Below are 18,989 nucleotides of genomic sequence, written 5' to 3'. Positions count from 1 at the left end.
CACATACATTATAATATATTGTCATATATTTTCAATATATGAAAAGCGGCAGTTCCTTATGTATTATTCAATATATTTTAATATATTAAAGGGGTCATATGATGCCACTTTGCCGTATAGATGCTGTGTGTTTCACTGTGAAAGCAAACTACCAAGAGGACGATATCTGCATCATCATGCCTGGAGCTGATCGGTGCTTGTCGGTGAGGAAATACATCAGCATTGCACTGTGGATTGCCAAATCGGCTTTCACCATGGATGAAGCAGAGTCCAGCCCGAGGTTGTCACATATTATTGTTGCTCCAAGACCAAGGTACGCTCCTTCGTAAAATGTACCAGCTGCACTGTTCTCAAGCCGCCAGCCTCTGCTCACTCAAGACAACCGCAGCTCACTCTAGACATCACAATATGTTAAGAGGCGTAACCCTTTTACTTTAGCTCTCAACGGAGGCGGTCACATTTCTCTCTTCCCTGCTTTGCCTGTTCTCTTGTCTTGTCTACTGTGTGAGACTCTCTCTGCACTGCTCTCCTAAACTGGTATATGGATTTGATTAATTGGTCTCTCAACGCAATTGACACCATCTTCTCGATGAGAAGCTTGGGTTCGAGGGAACCTGACTGCCCTGCCGGAACGCTCGCAGCTGGCTACATGATGGACGCATGGGCGAATTGGCGGGTCGTGTGTCTGGCGGCTCTTTCTGTGGAGGACATCTACCTATTCGGCACCATGATAACAGGTCTTCTGCTGATTGGATTAGGCTTTGCCCTGGGTTATCGAAAAATTAAGAATGGTAAATGGACTGCATTTATATAGCGCTTTCAACAGACCACATGGCCATCCAAAGCACTTTACAATTTGCCTCACATTCACCCATTCACACACACATTCACACACCGACGGCGGTGTCTGCCATACAAGGCGCCATCCAGCTCATCGGGAGCAGCTGGGGTTAGGTGTCTTGCTCAAGGACACTTGGTCAGGTGGAGCCGGGGATCGAACCACCAACCTTCCGGTTTGTAGACAACCTACATGAACCACTGAGCCACTGCCGCCCCATAGGGAATACATTTTGATAGGGAAGACAGGAACAGATGTCCAAAGCCTCGCAAGGCTGCCCATCATTATTGGAGCAGTGGGCAGAGCGGTCAGCATTGAGACTGAGACTTTTAACCGCAATATGGATATCATCACGAAGAAGCTCACGGCTTTGGAAAGGAAATTGGAGAATTTGGAGACCAAAATAGAAAGTGAAAGTGACAGTGAAAGTGACGTGACATTCAGCCAAGTATGGTGACCCATACTCAGAATTTGTGTTCTGCATTTAACCCATCCGAAGTGCACACACACACACTGTGAACACACACCCGGAGCAGTGGGCAGCCATTTATGCTGCGGCGCCCAGGGAGCAGTTGGGGGTTTGATGCCTTGCTCAAGGGCACCTAAGTTGTGGTACTGAGGGTGACAATGAACCCAATAGACAATGAACAATCATAGTGACCGTGAAATGGAATTCGGCTACTAGACCAAACAACTGGTATCTTATCTTCTTTCGGCTTTACCAGCGCTGGACTTGGCTAGCTTGGAACAACAAATTTCTCCCAGGGAGCACTGCAGCCAGACCTTTCTCGCGTTCCTCTCCCCCTTCACAGACACCTGTTGATTGTTGACTCTGTCTAGGACCTGACCAAGGCTGTCTCCATGGCAACTTGCTGTGACGCTGTATAATCTGCGGACTGAGGCATCTAGAGAGAATCCCAACTCTCCAGGCCTAAAAATACACAAACTCCTACACATATACAGATAAGCATTCACCACCCCACACCCATCCCTCGCCTTCGCCGCTTTGTTCCGCCAATCTGGCAAGCGGATCTGTGACCAGCACTTTAATAGCTGCAGGAGCGGATGGCTATTTTTTCTGCACTGGATTACATCGACCCCCCCCCAATTTCTATCCCCAGTTGCAAAGTCATGTGTTTATGGTGTATTGATTATGTGCTTTTGTGCTGAGGTGTTTTTCCTGTTCCCATACCGTGCTCTCAAAAGGAGCATAGTCTGGGTGTTGTTTTTTCTCTCCTCACTTCCCTAATGTTATGCTGTATTTCTTCCTCAATTCCCTATCTTCCTGTCCTGTCTACCCCCTTGTCATATTGTATGTATGTTGTGTATGTATGGACAGGTTGATGGCTAATTGCACTGGTACTTGTGACTAGTGACAATAAAGGGCTACTACTACTACTAAATTTCCGTGACACACTTGTCACTGTGTGACAAAATAACCTTTAAACTTAAAGATGTTACACATTCAAACGGGGATTCGCCAAGTCAACGTCAAAGTATATCACAATAAACTCCACCATCTGTTTGCATTGTTTTGTTAGTGTTTGTGTTGATCAGTGTTGTGTGTGATTGTGTTTGAGCAGCGGCAGTATCTCTCAGCTGTATCAGTGCAGTCACTGTGACTCTGACTGACGGAGGTTTTTGTACGACTCTTTATCACTGTGAACACCCAGCTATTACTGATGTAGTGACCTTATGTGAACTCTGACAGTAATAATGTCCTGTATCTTCAGTCTGGACTCCACTGATGGTCAGAGTGAAATCACTGCCAGATCCACTGCCCCTGAATCTAGATGAAGTTCCAGTGTAACGGGTTGTTGCAGTATATATGAGGAGTTTAGGAGCTTCTCCCGGTTTCTGTAAATACCAGTGTAACCAATTTCCACTATACACTGAACTGCTGGTTTTATAGGTTATTCTGACTTCTTGTCCTGGTTGAGCTGCTGTTATTGATGGACTATTGTATATTGATTAATATTTTACACTTCAAAGAATAAAAAAATAAATAACAACATTAAATAATAGAAACTGTATTACACAAACCTTGAGCAAACAGTGTAAGAGTCCAGATGAGGATGATGATGTTGTTCATTGTTGTTGTTGTGTCTTGTGAGAGGATGAAGATTGTGTTCTGTTCTGCTCTCAGTCATGAAGTGTTAAACTCACAGCACTATAAACACTCTCAGAGTACTGAAGTATATGCTGATAATGCAAAGAAGTGGGCAGGATTTACAACAGCGTGAGCTGCTACAACTAATACTGTAATATTTTTCTTTCACAATAATATTTTTTTAAATAATTTACTCATAATTGCATTGATTAATGTAAATGTAATGTAAATGTAATATAAAATATTAGTTTTGTTCATTTGTTGTTGCACAGGCTGGTGTGACACTAGTCCTAGTCTTTATATTGTCATGCAACAATTTCAGTTTGTAGTGTCACTGTAATAACATATTCATCTGTTCTAGTCATTCATGATTCATTTATTTAAGTGAAAGTATCTGATAATAGATGTGTTATCAAGAATAAGTCAATAGTATTCAGCTGTATTTAGATTAAAAGAGTAAAAGTCCCTTGTGGTCTTTTAAATGTTGAATCGGTGTTGATGTCACTATATGGGATATCTTTTATGAGACCTATTGTGTAAAAAGAGTCTAGACTGAAAAATGTGAATCTGAAAAATGTAATTGTCTGAAGATACAGTTTTTTTTTGTGTGAATCATAATTATCGAGCTTCGTGTGAAGATCAAAAGCATTATTATTATATACTCCATGACCGTCAGGGTTTTGCACTGTCATTTTGTTTTATGTTTGTTTCTTGTGTCTAGTGTCAGCACATGGCCTTGTTAGTTATTTTCTTAGCCATGTGCTCCTTTAGCCCCTCCTCCTTGTTTCCTTTTTACCACACCCTCTTGTTACCCTAGTTGGTCTAATTGTGCTCACCTGTCCCTCATGTATTTTCCTCCCTATTTACAGTGCACCTTACTCTTTTGTGTTTGCTGCGCCTTTGTCATTCTCACCCCTCTGTCTGAATATGTGGCTGAATATGTGTCTGGTTGGTATTGTGCCCTTGTTTTGTCTAGTCCATGTGATTCTATGTTCTTGTCTTGCTCCTTGTTTTTAGTAATTTGTTTGTTCTTGCCCTTTGCTTTCATCTGCAAGATTCATTTAGTTTTCTAGTCTTGGTTTTGTTTGATAAGTCCCATAAGTTTAAATTTGTCTTTGCTTTAACTTGTGTTTTTGGAGCTTTTTCCTGTCTAGTCTTATGTTCGAGTTCCTGACCTGTCCCCATTTGTCCTGCCCTGGTTCTACCAGCCTGGCATCTGGTCTGTCTCCAGAGGAAGTGGTCAACAAGTTTCTGAGCTCTGCTCTATGGTGCCTTGTGTAGCCTTCTCTATCAACCTGGTCTTGCTGCCCCCTCTGTTGACTAAGTATTCTGCCAATTGTTTCCAGAAGCCTTCCCTAGCTGTTCTGTTTATTGTGTTTTCTGTTGTGCACTTCATTAGCTCTTGTATCGGTCTTGTCAATAAAACCTTATCTCACTGCAATTGGGTCTTCCTTCCCAGATCCCTGACAATGACATCATCCATGATAAAAGCGGTCAAGTTTCATCAAATTTATTTTCTTAAAGTGTTATTGGCACACAATGAAGCTATGAATGCGAAATCTAGGACATAGTCAAACTGTATCAGGATTACAGTGAATGAGATTCTTCAACTGCTAATGAAAAGAATGACATTGTCAGCAGCTGAGGTGTTTCTTCTCTGTGTGTTTGTTTCTCTCTCTCTCTGTGCTGGAGTTTGTTCACTCGAGTGGAATAGAGGTTTTTGTGCGAGTGTTTCATTAGATTATATCACTGTGGTACACAATCGGTGGAGGAACTAAACTGGTGCTCGGTAAGTCTGGCTCTTTTTAAATTTCCATTAAAACATACAATTTAGATTTGTGTAAAAATGTTTTAAAATTAAAACCATTTTTTTTATTATTTTTTTAATATAAAACAAATTGTTTCCCAAAGAATATTTTATTTAAAATATTCTCATGTAACACTCCGCATAACTGAACTATTCACTTTTTCATAATGTGGCTCATTGTGACTTATCAGTTTATCAAGTTTTTCTTTCATTAATTTCTATACGGAGTTCACACATACATAATATTTCATTGTAAATATCATGGACAAAAGAGCTCTGGCATTAAAATATAAATAGAGCTACTTTCTGTAGATCAATGATTCTGAATCTCTTTTGCTTATTTTGTGCTTATTTATTCATTTATCATACAATCTCTGTTTGAAACGGAGTTCCATTTTGAGTTAAATATCTCACCTGACTAAAATGTAAAGACTGTTTAGGATTATAAAAAGTATTGGAATTAGAGCTGGTACATTTCTTAGTATGTTTTGTTATATTTAAAAGGTTTCATGGGAATGTGTGTAGCAATTGTTTAGTTTGTATATCAGCTCATTTAATATGTTGATTTGGTGGTTTTATAAACTAATCAGCAATCTACTTTACACTTGATCTGAGCTGCAGTCATAATGTAAGTCTGAAATTGAGTTAAACTTGGATGTATAAACAAAAGAAAATTAGCGTGGAACATCTAACAGAAAATTTTAAAAATCATTTTGTTGGGGTACAAAAACTACAGAAATGAAAACAGTCAGTGTCTTTTGTAAGTTTGTTTAATTAAGGATTTAAATGTTATATAGTTGTGTAGTTTGTGTATATAAAAGGTGCAGTGATGGTGAATAAGATGAATGATGAGATTGTTGTGATTTTTACTGCATCTCACACGTCTGCTGCTGAAAGTCATGTTGAAATGATGTGAATGCTGCAGGGCAGAAGAGTGCTGGAGCTGCAGTGTGTTTTCTTCGTGTTTGTGAATGTGTTGTGTTTGTCTCCTGCAGCTGGTCCCACAGTAAAGCCCTCAGTGTCTCTGCTGCCCCCCTCTTCTCTGCAGATCTCTGGAGACTCAGCCGCACTGCTCTGTCTGCTCAGCTCTTACTCTCCACAGGGGGCGCTGGTGAGCTGGACACTGGACGGCTCAGAGGTCACCGAGGGGGTTGTGACCAGCGCAGAGAGCGAGCAGGACGGCCGCTACAGCCGCAGTAGTGTCCTGACCCTCAGCAAAGCACGCTGGGAAGAGGGAGAGCTGTACGTCTGCAGAGTAACACATGATGGAGCTCCTCATGAAGCCTCGTTCCACAAGAGTCGCTGTTAGTCACTCGCAGAGCTGATGTTTCTCCAGTGAGCGCTGCTCTCTCCTGAAGATGAGTGTATCTGAGTGTCCTGTGTCAGGCAGGATTCACATGAGTCTAGTGCTGCAGCTGTAGTCATTTACAACTCAATACTGAAAGAGAGCTCTAGTATCAAAGCACTGACTGATCTTTCAATCTGCTGTGTTTGCTGCAACATTCAATAAAGCTTCTCAACAAACTCCATTTGTGTCTGACAACATCATTCAACTAACAGATCAAGATGCATGTAGTGTTTGTCCAGGTGTTTTTCAGAAGCTTGATCAGTAGCAGCAAATCTAGTCAAATAAAGCTCTTGGGGTTTGAACATGGTCTCTGGAGACAGAGCTGCTCTATTCTGAGAGGATTGCAAACACTCCACACTCACAATGTAAATGAGATTTTCAGTCCACACTCCCAGTGTCTCTGTTTGATTGGTTACATGATCTGAACTGAAACAGACCAGTTTCACTTCTGCTGTAGTCAAGCAGCACACAGACAAACTCACCATCACATTTGTAGGAGAGTGTAAAAACATGGATGAAATGTAATAAAAAAAAAATCCATTATCCTAAATCAAGAATCAGTAATTCTGGCACTAATTGTTAAAGAATGTGAATCTTTCTGTGGGTCAAATAGAAAGCATCATGTCCAGACAGCAGAAGTGACTGAATGCAGTCTGTTCTGCTTTATTGATAACACTTAATCTGCCCATAAATGCAAGATTAATGTTGATTGTAATGCTATTGTGATATTAGTGTTTGTGTTGATCAGTGTTGTGTGTGATTGTGTTCATCAGCAGCTGCAGTATTTCTCAGCTGTATCAGTGCAGTCACTGTGACTCTGACTGATGGAGGTCTGGACTCCACTGATGGTCAGAGTGAAATCACTGTCAGATCCACTGCCACTGAATCTAGATGGAGTTCCAGTGTAATGGGTTGTTGTATAATATATGAGGAGTTCAGGAGCTTCTCCAGGTTTCTGCTGATACCAGGCCATACAAGTATATGAACCTGGACAAGCATGTTTCACTTGCCAACTGAAACCTAGAAACAGAGTTAGAAAGAACAGGATATATATGTGATATTCTTTGCTGATAATATTATAATATTTTACTTTAACATTTTCATGAAAATCTTATCTTGTACAAAGGGATGTAGTGGAGGCTTAACGCACGTAAACGCCTTTTACGCATGTCCCAAAATTCGGAAATTGTGTTTACCCACCTTCAAAGTGCATTTATCCACCTCTAAATAGCCTACAGTTCCTAAGCCATTTTTATCCACCTCTAAATAGCCTACAGTTCCTAAGCCATTTTAAATTAAGTTTATGTGGTTTTAGTTTCATATTGTTCATTATTAGTTTCATGGGTTGTTTGTTGTTAAACCTAAGATGGTCTTTCATATTGCGCTGCAACTGTCATTGTTGACCAATTGCTTGCGGTGTTGCCAGTAGTAGTGGGTTTTTTTAGTGGGTAGTCGTTTTTTTAAGCATCATCAAGACAGCAGCCCTCCTCCTGATGCCAGCAAACGGCCTCGGGTAAAAACCAAAAGTGAGTGAACTCGGAGAACAGTACTAAACTTCATGTTTTTGAGGTTAATTTGGTTCACGGTAGATTCATGCCACTGATTCAAGTCACCTCTACCTAGCTAGTTAATGTTATCACTAGCCGTTCAAGGTTTCGTGGGTACGGTAAAAGTCTGTTAATAATAATAATAAGAATAAAAATAACAACTATTTTGATAATCGATTAGTCGGTTTGAGTCATTTCTTAAGACAAAAGTAAAAAATTATTTGATTCCAGCTTGTTAAATGTGAATATGTTCTAGTGTCTTCTCTCTTCTGTGACAGTAAACTGAATATTTTTGAGTTGTGGACAAAACATTTGAGGACCACTCCTGGGGTTTTGGGGAAACACATTTTTCTGACATATTATACACCAAACAACTAACCGATTAATTGAGAAAATATCCAACTGATTAATTTTATAGTCAAGTCAAGTCACCTTTATTTATATAGCGCTTTAAACAAAATATATTGCGTTAAAGCAACTGAACAACATTCATTAGGAAAACAGTGTGTCAATAATGCAAAATGACAGTTAAAGGCAGTTCATCACTGAATTCAGTGATGTCATCTCTGTTCAGTTTAAATAGTGTCTGTGCATTTATTTGCAATCAAGTCAACGATATCGCTGTAGATGAAGTTACCCCAACTAAGCAAGCTAGAGGTGACAGCGACAAGGAACCGAAACTCCATTGGTGACAGAATGGAGAAAAAAACCTTGGGAGAAACCAGGCTCAGTTGGGAGGCCAGTTCTCCTCTGACCAGACGAAACCAGCAGTTCACTTCCAGGCTGCAGCAAAGTCAGATTGTGCAGAAGAATCATCGGTTTCCTGTGGTCTGTCCTGGTGGTCGTCTGAGACAAGGTCTTTACAGGGGATCTGTATCTGGGGCTCTATTTGTCCTGGTGTCCGCTGTCTTTCAGGCCTGTAAAGGTCCTTTCTAGGTGCTGATCCACCATCTGGTCTGGATACGTACTGGATCCGGGCGACTGCAGTGACCCTCTGATCTGGACACAGACTGGATCTGGTGGCTACAGTGACTTCAGAATACGATAAAAACAGACTAATATGAGCGTAGATGCCATTCTTCTAATGATGTAGCAAGTACATCGGGTGTTATGGGAAGTGTTACGGTTCACCTAATTAATGCAGTCTAAAAATCTTTTAACGGATTTCGATATTAAAAGCATATTAGTATGTTATGTGTAAGCCAGGTTAAAGAGATGGGTCTTTAATCTAGATTTAAACTGCAAGAGTGTGTCAGCCTCCTGAACAATGTTAGTTCGGTTATTCCAGAGTTTAGGTGCCAAAAAGGAAAAAGGATCTGCCACCCAATTGATTTTGATATTCTAGGTCATCAAATCTGGATCTTGAGATCCACTTTCCTGCAAAGTTTAGCTCTAACCCTAATCAAACACACCTGAGCATGCTAATCAATGCCAATCAAATGTTTTTGGGATCATTGAAAAAAAAAAAAAAAAAAAAAAAAAAGACCAGACAGGAGACTGATCAGGGTTGGAGCTAAACTCTGTGGTGCATTGGACCTCCAGGCCAAGATTTGAGGAAGGGGGCTCTAGGTATCATCAAATTGCTGAGTTTTGAGAATGCAGCCGAAGTGGAGGATAAGGTTACAGGAGCTCATTCAAATACTGAGGTGCTAAACCATTCAGGGCTTTATAAGTAATAAGCAATTGATTGTAACCTTGCCCAGTTAATGAGCTTACAGGTAAACCATGTATATAGAATGAACCAGCAGTGAGGATTTTAAGTATAAACGCTTTTACAGAGCAGATTTCACAAGTCCCTTATAGGCATAAAAAACACATAATTAAAAAGACAAAATAAACCAACCCAGGCAGTACACAGAGGTACAAGTGGAGTGAAGATACTCCAAAACAAACCACTACATCACCACAGCATTTACCTATATGTGACACCCTCACACCAAACCACTGCATCCAATAAGAGTAAACACCACACGTGCGCCCACTGTCCCTCGAGTGCAACAGTCTGGGAAAACAAAACAAACAAAACACCTTTAACAACCAACTCAGCAATTCCTCATTCTCATGAGCACTATGCTAGGTCATTACTCCCCGCAAATGTTAACAGAGACTCACTCGTCATTCATTTGTCACACTTAAAACACACTTTCAGTTGAGTTCAAGAACTCATTAAAACCTCATATAAAATAAGTAGTAAGAAACCAACTCTAAATTAAACAGATAACAATCGGTGCCAGTCCTACAATAAAAATGCACACCTTAGTACATTTCTAAAACAGAAACAATTAAATAACTATTAATACCTTGTTTTAGTAGCTTGTGCCTTCCAATAGTACATTAGTAATCAGCCCCGCTCATGATGAATCAAAATGCTGCAAACAAACAAGGATCACATAGCATTATACTTAAATACTAACCAAAACCATAAAAACAGTTACTACCTTGTTTTTAGCAGTTTGCGTTATGCACTGAATCAGCTCGCCCCCTGAACAAACAAAGAGCCCAGCTTCCCGTTCACCTTCTCATCTTCTGATCGTTTGGCTTACCTTAAATAAGTTGTTTCACCTTGTCTTGTTTGTGTGACAATTAGTTCTAGCACCCCTACCAGTCATGCCTCACCCAATTCTTCCCCAGGTCCTAGTCTTCTTCTTCTTCTTCTTTTTTAACGGCGGTTGGCATCCAGCTTAATGGTGCATTACCGCCACCCCAGGTCCTAGTGTCCTCCTCTCTGCCACATATCTCCTCCTCAAATTTCGTTGACGTCCCGTCGACAGGACAAAATAATCTCCATGGAATAGGGGAGCTACAAATCCGCATGCCAAAACCCTTACAGTTCTGTTTCTAATGGACGACTTGGTCGTGGCTAGTGATGTGGGTTAGAATGGTGGCCTGCTGTCGCTCTTGAAGTTCTCCTCAACTCTTCTTGCTGTCCAGTTTCTTTTTGGGCCGTAACTTCAGGTTGGTTGTACCCGTTCCGCTGACCCTCCGCTGGGGAATATGCAGGAAACACAGGGTTATTGAGATGACAATCTGTCACAGTACGGAAAAACACAAAAGCATGATTCGGACTCTCCAGATCCGGTTCAGTACTTTGACTGGGAAATCCCAAATCCTCCATTTCTAACACGGGAATGGGAGCATGCACTGGTCGCAGTTCTGTCCTATGAATATTCCGCACTGGTCCGTCACCTTCCACTGGGACAACAGTATAAACAGCGTTTCCATCACTGGGGCACCATACCACTTTAAACACTGTGGGGTCCCAGAAATCTTGAATCTTTTGGCGACCTTTCCTTCTGTGATCCCTCTTTACAACTAGTTTCCCCAACTCAAGTTCTGGATTCTTAACGGTCACATCATGCTTCCTTGCTCTCTGGTCAGCAGCTGCTTGCAGTTGACGTCTTGCATCCTGAAATACACTCTTCAATTTCTCCTGGTGCTCTGTGATCCACTCACCAATCCGCCCTCCTTGCAGGCTCTCCTGCCCCAGGAGTAAAATCTACCGGTAGTTGCAGTTCCTTTCCAAACAGCAACATATGAGGGGAATAGCCAGGTATTTGATGCACCGTTGTATTATAAGCAAACAACATTTGTGGAAGGTGAACAGGCCAGTTGCATTTCTTTTCAACAGGCAAAGTGCGAAGCAAATCATGAAGTGTTCTATTAAAGCGTTCACACTGGCCATTACCCTGTGGCCTATAGAGCTTGGCAGCGTGACGTAACGCCTCTAGCGTCGCGGTGGCTTATGGGTAGCACCGCCATATTGTGAGGCCGTCGCCGTTCCGCAAATCTGTCAGGCCAGGGGTCCGCTAATATATAAATTATATATTTTTCCATTAATTTTTAAGTTATGGGGCGAACATGCTGTGTAGTCGGTTGCAGTGTCCGTTCACATGACCGACAAGGTACAAAATTAGACAACGCATTGTCTTTCTTTAGCTTTCCTGTCTGGAGGAAGAATCAAGGAAGCTATGTGTCGGATGTTACAAAAAGACGCCGGCTGTCGTGGATTTCAGCCGTAAGACGAAAAGACATCAACTTTTCAAGCATCCCAAGATCGTTAAAAGTGTGTTCCAGACATTTTTATTCAGGTGAGTGTCAAAGAATTAGAGACACTTCTAAATATCTTGCAGAAAAATAGATCTTATTCTTTAGTCTGAGCATTGAGTGGTATGGAAGACACTTTTTATCCAACATGGTATTATAATTTCTATGAGAAATATAAACAATGTTTAGGTGAAATGTAGTAAATGAAAAGTCCAGAATAACTACCAGGCACTTATATAGCTGTGAAACTACTTTAACATAAGATATTTTAAAAACACATAATGGTGTGTATATACCACCACCTTTACACAGTTAAAATAAATGAATATGACATTTTTTACAGGGCTGACATTTAGGACAACACATGTTTGTGTTTTTTAAGACATTCCTATTTTAATTTCATATTATGATTTTGTTAAATAAGGTGTGATTGATTTAATATGCATCTTAAAAATGTTTTTTCTATGTTGTTTAAAAAGTTGTTTCACTGCAGTAGTTTTTTTTTGTATTTATTTATTTATTGATGTCTTGTTTTCTTAAAGGGAAACCATCTTATGAAATGGATGAGTCAAATCCTGACTGGGCTCCAACACTGCACCTGGGACACTGTGAAGTGCGTGCTACCGAGTCAGACCGGTATTCTCGTCGATTACAACGACAACAAATGACCGTGCCAGTAGCAGGAGACGACGGTGAATCCCAAATGCAGAGAGAAACCACTGCAGAACCGGTGGGATCAGCACATGAAAAGGAAGGTGGTGACCAGGCAGAGGCAGAAGTGGCAGCAGATGCTGCAGGTGGTGACCAGGCAGAGGTGGGAGCTGTAGAAGATGAGTGTGGAGAATGGGCAGATGTGGAAGCCGCAGAGGATGAGGATGAGTAAGGTGGAAACCAGGCAGAAGTTGACATGCCAGTTAAGAGACAAAGAAGAGAATGTCAGTTCTGTGAGCGCAACAGTGCAGAAGTTAACCGTCTGTTGCAGGAGAACAGGGAGCTTAGGTGTGAGCTGAACAAGAGAAAGATGGATGAGGACTTCTTAAAGGGTGACACAAATAAGGTCAGGTACTACACAGGAATTCCATGCTTTGCAATTTTATTGTCTTTGTTCACCACTGTTAAGGCTTTCCTGCCAGTTACCAAAAAGTTGTCATCCTTTCAAATGCTTTTGTTGACACTCATACGTCTGAGGCTTGATCTTCCTGTACAGCACCTTGCCCATCTCTTCCATGTGTCACGTAATACTCTTTCTACTGCCTTTACTGACACCATAGATGTTTTAAATGCACGGCTTAATCCATTGGTGTGCTGGCCAGAGAGGCATTGCTTACAAGCTACAATGCCGCATCAATTTTTGGAAGCTTTTGGGAAACGTGTTGCTATTATAGTCGACTGCTTTGAAATACGCACAGAAAGGCCATCAAATCTAAAGGCACGGGCACAGGCCTTTTCTCATTACAAAGGTACACACACCATGAAATACCTCATTGGTATTACACCACAAGGTGCCATATCATTTATTTCCAAGGGATGGGGTGGGCGTGCCTCTGACAAGCACATAACTGAGAACTGTGGCCTTCTCAACAAACTGTTACCTGGTGACTTAGTGCTAGCTGATCGGGGCTTTGATATCAAGGATAGTGTGGGGATGATGTGTGCAGAGGTCAAAGTTCCTGCGTTCACTAAAGGAAGATGTCAACTTGACGCTAAGGATGTGGAAAATACACGTGCAATAGCACACCTGAGGATTCACGTTGAAAGGGTGATTGGCAGTTTGCGCAACAAGTACACATAAGAGAATACCAATTAGTTTGTTACTGCCATGTGAGGGGGAGGAGATGACACTTCTTGACAAGATAGTGAATGTTTGCTGTATACTTCTTAACATGTGTCCCAGTGTGGTTGCGAAACCAGATGAAAATGAAAGATGTGCATGTTAAAACGGTTTCATTGTAATGTTGTAAATATGTATATTACTGTTGTAGACATATATTCATTTTGATGACATGTTTGTATACTTAAATAGTTCTATTGAAAACAGATGACACAATAAGAATTTCTAGAAAAATTTGCATGTTAAAAGTGTTTAATTCTAATGTTGTAAATATGTATATTACTGTTGTAGACATATATTAGTTTTGATGACATGTGTATACTTAAATTCTACTATTAAAAACAGATGACGCAATATGAATTTTAGAAATAAACTGGTTTAATAAAAATGAAATTTGCAAGTACAAAAACAACTTGAATTTTTTCAGCAATAAATGTAAACATCTTCAGAAACTGCAAATATATATCTATTATATAAAGTGCAATCATGTTGAGATCAAACTTATATCATATACAGTGCAATCATGTTGAGAACAAACTTCATATATATCTTGTATACAGTGCAATCATGTTGAGAACAAACTTCATATATATCTTGTATACAGTGCAATCATGTTGAGAACAAACTGATTAATTTTTCCAGCGATAAATGTAAACATGTCTCTGTAAACCTCTTCAGAAACGGCAAATATATATATATATTATATAGTGCAATCATGTTGAGAACAAATTTCATATATAAATATATACAGTGTAAAACCCAGACTACATTGGCTGTGCAAGCGAGCTTATAGTACCTTTGGTGTATTCTTTGAGTAATATTTTGCTATAAGCTCTGGAAGGCAAACTTTCTCAAAGAATTTTTGTGCTTTCTGTAGACGTAGATCCCAGAATTCCTGGTCCGGAAAGACCCGTACGACTACAAAGTCCTTCAGAGTCCAAACAGCAAGGTCAATGTGGTTGGATCCAGTGACAAAGATTTGCGTCTGCATCTGTGTGTAATAACTGTGTGTTTTCTTAAGCTGAAGCTTTTCATAGGACAACTCAAGACAGAAGTTTTTGTCCTTTGTTTCTAAGGCCTGTTGGATGGTGCTTGATCTATATTTGAAGGGACACTTAACTTCAAGGCAGCCTTTCCCACAGCAATCGCACATTGTAAGTCCATCAGGAGAGGCTCCAACTTCAGGAAACCTGGGGTTAATTATAAAACCACACTTTTCGACTTTTAGGTTAGTGTGATGTGGGGCTCTGGTGTGAAGGTAGGTCTTTTGAGCATCCATCTCATGCTCTATACCCCATCTGGTTTGTACAGTTGACACTGTGTGTTGTGGGTTGCACACCTTTTTAATAACAGTCAGGGCTGGCTTTTCTATACTGGTGGCAAAGACTGCATGCATGTTTGAGGCAGTAATTCTTCCAGTCCGACTTGCATACCAAGCAGAAGATTGATGCTGTTGTCTTGTGCACATCTCAATAGATGATGCCTGCTCATCAGTCACATTTGCAGCATCTCTGTATTTCTCACAATTTAGATGAAGAGCTGAAAGGGAATTTGAATCTATTATTTTATCACACAGAGATGTGGCAAGGCATTCGGGCACTGCAGAGGGCTGTACGGTGTCTGTGTACATTGTGTAATACTTATTCATCCCTGACAAACCAACAGCCTTGCTATGCTGCAGCAGTGTGTCAAGCAGGGGTGACAATTCATCAAGTTTAGCTTGGGGAATTTTTCTTTTTTTGGCACGACTCCTTATGCCTGGCGCAGTGGAGGGTGCAGTTATGCGCTGGTCAAGCATTTTTTTTTGCCTAGCAGATGAGGTGTAGTCAATTTTGTATCCCACTTCAGCTGTAATCTTGCTCAAATTGCTGGGCAAAACCCAGTATGCCGGTACATCTGTGACAGTTTTTTTCCCATGAATCCGAAAAGTAGCCTCAACTTTAAATAACAGAGCCCCTACATGGGTACATGTCTCCGCTACTCCTGCCATACACGTGCAGTGTGCACACTCCACCTTCCCACTGTTGCTGATGATCACCCATGGCTTTAAAGGTGGTTCATTCAGTCGCTGAGAGTGCATGACCTTAACAGAGACAAAAAAAAGTTAATACTGTAATGAATATTGTAATGTTTATGTATTTTCTACGTAAACCTTCTATGTTTGCTTTTGCAACTGTGTGTGTGTGAGATAGAAAGAATAGAGGATTTTATTGCTGTTTATTTTCATGTATGTCTTTAGTTATATATTTTTTTTTTATTGTATATATTGTATAGGGTTATTAATGCTTTGGCAATGTAAATATTTATTTCGCCATGTCAATAAAGCTATTTGAGAGAGAGAGAGAGAGAGAGAGAGAGAGAGAGACTGACTGAACCCTGTGTTTGTGTGTATGCGCATGTACAAGCAGCAGCCGCTAGCTCCTTCAAACTTCGCTAACGTTACACTTTGTCTGTTGTTTAAGGCTATATTTATTAATTTTTATCGTTATACAAGTTTGCGCTGTACAAATGACACATAAACTACATTGTACGCAAAAAAAAAAAAAAACACTGTAATAGAAAAATGCTCAAAGAAAGCTGGTAACTTACCTTTGTTCGGACGACAGTGTTTTCACCGCTGACAGGCTTAAAACTCTCCAGGTCATGTACCCAACCATTAGTAAACTGAACGTGGGCTTCCAGAGACTTATAGTTACGAAATTGCTCAGCAGTATAAGCACTGACACCACAAACAAAATACGTAAAAATATCAGGAAACGTGATGGGAGGTAAGGCGTCAGGGTCGCGGATCCACTGGTCTGTTGGGACATCATAAGGATCGACATTTCCAATAAAGTTGATTTTTTCAATATAGCGCTTCTTGGCATCCGGTAGGAGTTTCTCTCTGTACAATCCACCTTGTTTTAAACTAGTTTTAAGCATTCTTATATATACTTACATTGTGTACTGCGCTATTGTGTATGGTTTCTTTGGTTACCGGCTTGTGTGGTGGCCTCACATTATGGCGGCGCCCTATTGTTTACATCCCAGAATGCACTGCGCAGTGACGTCGGTTGCCAAGCTCTATATGGTGTTGTTCTTGTCTTAACTACCCCATACATGGAACAAAGTTGTTGGATCAGTATGCTTTCAAAACACCTCCCTTGGTCTGAATGGATTTGGCGGGGTACTCCAAAAATATAAAACCAGTGATTTACCAAAACCTCGGCTACAGTACTGGCAGATTGATCCTTGGTAGGGATGGCTTGAGTGTACTTCGAAAAAACATCAGTCAATATTAAAACAAACAAACAAACAAACATTCTCTTTTCCATCAGATAAAGGCTCTAATACAGTAAAGTCTATTGCCAAAATATCAAGTGGTTTAGAAGCCAATAGATGGCCCATAAAACTGCGTACCCTTGGCTGAACGGCCTTAGCCAGTGTGCATCTTTCACAGTTTTTACACCATTGTTCAACATCTTGATTCATACCTGGCCAATAACATCGCCGTCTCACCAGGTCTGTTGTTCTCTCAATCCCTTGATGCCCATGTTCGTCATGAAGACTCGTTAACATATCCTCTCTTAACACCTCTGGAAGCACCAATTGATGAATTTCCTTGCCTCCCTCCTGTGGCATAATTCGTCGATAGAGAGTGTCATTTTTTTTCAGCAGCTTATTCCATTGCCTACAAAGTTCTAATAATTGTGGCGATGCAGCCTCTCTCTCTTCCCGATTTGGGCTTTGCTGACGCTTCCAAAACACCAGAAAAGGGCCTATCACCGGATCTGCAACCTGCAACAGTGTAATGTCCCCCTTTGTTCGTGCTGGAAGGGTGGTCACTGACTCCTGGGTAACCTGCATGTCTGGGCTACTCGCCTCTTGGATCGCCTGTGTCAACAGAACTGGCAAAGGGGTTAATGGGGCAATAACTTCCATCGTTGCATCAACATACTGGCGAGATAGTGCATCGGCATTGATGTTTGCCTTTCCGGGCTTATATCGAATCTCTAAATCAAAGGCTGCCAGTTGTGATGCCCATCTTTGCTCCACTGCTCCCAATTTTGCCGTTTGGTAATGGCTCAATGGATTATTGTCGGTAAAAACAAGACATTTATTTCCCAACAAATACTCCCTGAACTTATCAGCCACTGCCCATTTCAGGGCTAAAAATTCCAATTTCATGGAACTATAATTTTGCATGTTACGTTCAGCTTTTCTCAGTCCTCTGCTTGCATATGCTATAGGCCTTACTTTACCATCTTGTTCTTGCGATAGTACCGCAACAAGTCCATTATGGCTTGCATCTACTTCAAGAATAAAAGATTTCTTGAAGTCTGCATAAGCTAACACAGGAGCAGATAATAACTTGCTCTTTAATGTTTGAAATGCATGTTCACATACGTCAGTCCATTGCTCCAAGGCTTTCTTTGACGTACCTCTGTGATTTTTAGGCAGCAACCAGGGTATTTAACGGCTGCGCTATTTTTGAGAACCCTGGGACAAAGCGGTGATGATAGCTTGCAAAGCCCAGGAATGATCTTAGCGCTTGAAGATTTTTAGGTCTTCTCCACTTTGCCACAACTGCGATCTTGTCTGGATCAGTTGACACTCCATCAGAAGACACCACATGGCCCAAGTATTTCACCTTGTGCTGAAAAAATGAACACTTAGGCAACTTTACTCTCAGATTCTCCTTATCAAGTCTGCGCAGGACCAACTCCAGTCTTTGTACATGCTGTTCAAAAATAGATGAGAACACAATTACATCATCCAAATATAGCAGCAGGGACTGAAAACTCTGATCTCCAAAAATGCGCTCCATAAGTCTTTGAAAGGTACTTGGTCCATTACATAGGCCAAAAGGCATACGATTAAATTCAAATAATCCAAATGGTGTGCAGAATGCGGTTTTGGAACGATCTGCCTCCGCCACAGGGGACTTGGTTATAGCCACTTGCTAAATTGAGAGTGGAAAACCATTTGGCCCCGGACAGTGCATCCAGGGATTCATCAATTCTGGGAAGGGGGTATGCATCCTTTCGAGTCTTAGAATTCAATTGCCTGTAATCCACACAGAGCCTCAACGTGCCATCTTTCTTCTGGACCAAGACAATGGGTGAGGCATACGGACTGCAACTCTCCCTAATAATCTGTGCTTCTAAAAGCTGTCGAATATGTGCCTTTACAGCCTCATACTGGGAAGGGGGTATCCTCCTATAACGTTGCCTAACTGGGGCCTTATCAACTACTGGAATCTGGTGTTCTATTAAAGTAGTACAGCCCAAATCACTTTCTCCTTTAGAAAAAACTCCTCTATATTTAGACAAAAGATTTTTTACTACTGCCTGTTGTTCATGAGTCAAATTTGTAAGATCTACCACATCAAAACTTTTCAACTCTGGCTCTACTTCCGCAGTATGTTGCATAATAGAGGCGATCCACCCATCTGGTGTAAATCTTTCCTCAAAATAAATTTCAG

General features: G+C 40.9%; 1 protein-coding gene and 1 gene segment (V, D, J or C); both read left to right on the top strand.

Moving 5' to 3' along the window:
- The first annotated feature begins 5,584 nt into the window (after positions 1-5,584).
- LOC113066489 (immunoglobulin lambda constant 7-like) lies at positions 5,585-6,284 on the top strand. The segment is given in 2 exon segments: positions 5,585-5,651; positions 5,751-6,284. Coding segments are annotated over 2 exon segments (381 nt in total).
- A 5,125-nt stretch (positions 6,285-11,409) lies between these two features.
- Positions 11,410-13,486, top strand: LOC113067230 (uncharacterized). 4 transcript variants are annotated; one of them, XM_026239552.1, is made up of 3 exons: positions 11,410-11,738; positions 12,237-12,449; positions 12,492-13,486. In XM_026239552.1, exon 3 carries the CDS (start codon positions 12,602-12,604, stop codon positions 13,484-13,486), a length of 885 nt encoding a protein of 294 aa, XP_026095337.1. In that variant the 5' UTR covers positions 11,410-11,738; positions 12,237-12,449; positions 12,492-12,601. The 4 variants fall into 4 exon arrangements, with proteins under 4 accessions (XP_026095337.1, XP_026095340.1, XP_026095338.1 ...); XM_026239555.1 differs by having other exon boundaries at positions 12,492-12,605; XM_026239553.1 differs by having other exon boundaries at positions 12,237-13,486.
- The last annotated feature ends 5,503 nt before the right edge of the window (positions 13,487-18,989 follow it).

The sequence above is a fragment of the Carassius auratus genome, chromosome 50, assembly GCF_003368295.1.
Source record: "Carassius auratus strain Wakin chromosome 50, ASM336829v1, whole genome shotgun sequence".
In the NCBI taxonomy this organism is placed as follows: domain Eukaryota; kingdom Metazoa; phylum Chordata; class Actinopteri; order Cypriniformes; family Cyprinidae; genus Carassius; species Carassius auratus.
Note: the sequence above shows the minus strand (reverse complement) of the source record. Positions and strands in the feature narration are given on the sequence as shown.